The sequence below is a fragment of the Alligator sinensis genome, unplaced genomic scaffold (assembly GCF_000455745.1).
Source record: "Alligator sinensis unplaced genomic scaffold, ASM45574v1 scaffold1458_1, whole genome shotgun sequence".
NCBI classification, from domain to species: domain Eukaryota; kingdom Metazoa; phylum Chordata; order Crocodylia; family Alligatoridae; genus Alligator; species Alligator sinensis.
This window is the reverse complement of record NW_005843758.1, coordinates 4,652-7,401: the sequence shown is the minus strand read 5'-3', so window position 1 is coordinate 7,401 and position 2,750 is coordinate 4,652. Positions and strand designations below refer to the sequence as shown.

The window sequence follows — 2,750 nt, the reverse complement described above, 5'->3', positions numbered from 1 at the left end:
CTCTGAGCCCAGCACACAGGTTTCACTGTCAAATCTCTCGGGATTGTCAGGCAGGTCCTGCCGGTGCCCACTCCATCGCACGTGTCGCCGCCCCTGTGCTACGCAGAGGCTGGGGTGAGCTGTGTCCGCATCCAAAGTCACATGTGCTGTAGAGGCAGGGAGAGAATGAGAGTGCTGGTGCCAGACCCTGGCCTGGGCCAGGCCAAGATCATTTCACACCCTGCCCTGCCCTGCCCTGCCTGGGGCATGGTTTGATCACTGCCGCCCCAGCCCAGGGACCTGGTCCTCTCTCCTTTTCACTGGGGCAGAGGAGTGGGGGGACAGGTCAGCAGGGGAGGGGCCTTGATAAACCAAAGAGCTCCACTTACCTGCATTTTCTTTGACTTTACTCCAGCCTGAAATCAAACACATGGAAACATGAGAACTCCCCTGAGCTCCTACTGTCGGAGCAGGGTGCAGCTCTGTGGAGTGGGGCAGACGTGGCACTTACCGAGATCAGCCAAGGATTGCACTGCAAAGAGAGAGAGAAGGTGTCCGTCAGCCCTACAGCAGCTGCCGTCTCAGGGAGTGTGCCCTGAAGGGACCATGATGCCATCTCCCCATTATACAGAGTTTTGTTGATGAAAGAGCAGTTTCCTCTACTTCCACTGTTATGTGCCAGGCAGCTTGGGGGCAGGGACCGGGCACTAAGAATTTGGGGAAAAAGGCTGAATAAGTAGCCCCTTGGTCCTAGTTTGGGAGCCCAGTGTGGGGAGACTGGCAGCTCTTCTGGTTTGTGCCTGAACATGCTAGGGAATGTCAGGACGACTGAGCTCCTCTGAGCATGGATATACTGCTTTTTGCTGACCCAGGGGCCACTGCTGACAAAAACAGTCACCACCCACTTGCTTCTGCTGGACAGCACCCAAGGCAAATAGCTCAGAGGCCAACTGAACTAGCTTGGAGTGTCCCAGCCCAGGGCCTGGGTCTCAGTGGAGACAGGAAGCAGAAGCAAACCTCTTCTGAACTAGCGAGAAGGGACCAAATCTTTCCCTGTCCACCTGACACACTTATCTTCCCATGCTGTGTCTTGTAGCACAGAAATCCCAGAGCAATAAAAGGGGGAAGATGTGAGATTTTAGGGACAAATTCAAAGGGTTGTGGGTGATGGGAGCTGTCTCCAAGGCTTACCTCTCTCTTTCTCAAGTTCAGATTGCAGGTGCTCTAAAGAAAGAAGACATTGGAGAAGGTAAGATTTCTTGCTGTCTCATGTAGGTGATTTCCATATAATAATATATTGCTGATACACTGCCAAAGTCATTGATGCTTATGTTCCAAGGCCAGAAGGGATAACGTGGTCCTCTAGTCTGATCTCTTCTGAACCACTAAATTCCCTCAGGTATCAGTCCAATGGCTTGTGTTTGTGTTTGACTGAATTCTCAGAGTCAGGATCAAACAAACCACTGGTGGGTATGGACTGTTCAAAAAAGGAGAGTGTCTTCCGGTGGTGGTAAGGACAAAGTCAGAGCCCGATCAGATCTAGTGGCCTCCCTGGGAAAGAAGACAGGAAAGAGAGTCTGTCCAGGTGTATCTCCTTGTCAGGATAAGGGCTCATTTGGGTTCTTGTGTGCCCATGGCTCTCCTCCAGAGAGCACTAATACTACCAAATCTGCGGGGAGGTCGTGGTACCGCTCTACACAGCAAAAAGCCAGGATCCAGTACGGGAAGGGATGGTAGTGGTGACACTGCAGCTGCACTGAGGGCTGCTTGGAACTGAAGCCATGGGATACCAGGGAGGCCTCGCTACCCAGCACCAGTACCACAGTGGTTTGGCTGGTTTTGTAGTCCAGTCCCTGGAAATGGTGCATTCCATAGATGTGACAAAGTGTAACAGGGTAGCTTGTCCCTTTAAGGGGCTAGCCAGCCCTGTTGAGTGGCTGCAGCTGTGGGGAAGTGGCTGCTAAGGGAAGAGTAGCAGGGCATCAAACTGTGAAGGAGCAGTTGTCATCCACTTGTCAGCCAGAGGCAAGCAGTGCTTTGAACAGCTTGCTGCATAGAGGGGTCAACCTGCTGTGCTAGGGCCACAACCACAGGGGTCAGAGACGTGGTTCACTCCTAGCAGGGCTCAGCTGTTTATTAATTAATTCAGTCCTACCTGAGAGTATCTTTCATAGATTTCGTAGACATCAGGGCTGGAAGGGACCTCGGAAGATCATCGAGTCCAGCCCCCTGCCCAAAGGGCAGGAAGTCAGCTGGGGTCATAGGATCCCAGCAAGATAAGCATCCAATTTGCTCTTGAAGGTGTTCAATGAAGGCGCTTGAACCACCTCTGGTGTCAGGCTGTACCAGACCTTGGGGGCTCGGACAGTAAAGAAATTCTTCCTTATGTCCAGCCTGAAACGATCTTGAAGTAGTTTGTGGCCATTCGACCTCGTCATCCCTTGGGGCGCTCTGGTGAACAAACGTTCCCCCAGATGCTGGTGATCACCCCTGATAAACTTGTAGGTGGCCACCAGATCACCCCTGAGCCTGCGCTTTTCCAGGCTAAAGAGCCCCAGGGCTCTCAGCCTGTCATCGTAGGGTCTGCTTCCCTGACCTCTGATCATGCGCGTGGCTCTTCTCTGGACTCTCTCAAGCTTCTCCACATCCTTTTTGAATTGTGGAGCCCAAAACTGGAAGCAGTACTCCAGCTGTGGCCTCACTAAGGCCGAGTACAGGGGGAGAATGACGTCCCGAGATTTGCTTGAGAAGCATCTATGGATGCAAACCAG

At 52.7% G+C, this 2,750-nt stretch overlaps 1 protein-coding gene across 1 annotated transcript in view; it reads right to left on the bottom strand.

Moving 5' to 3' along the window:
- The window catches only part of LOC102369363 (butyrophilin subfamily 1 member A1-like), a gene marked incomplete at both ends in the record, with an annotated part of 7,359 nt that continues 4,609 nt past the window's right edge, over positions 1–2,750 (bottom strand). Inside the window, 4 exons of the mRNA XM_025195710.1 lie at positions 1–146; positions 369–395; positions 491–511; positions 1,171–1,203. Coding sequence (XP_025051495.1) covers positions 1–146; positions 369–395; positions 491–511; positions 1,171–1,203 — 227 coding nt within the window. The remainder of the gene's footprint in view (positions 147–368; positions 396–490; positions 512–1,170; positions 1,204–2,750) is intronic.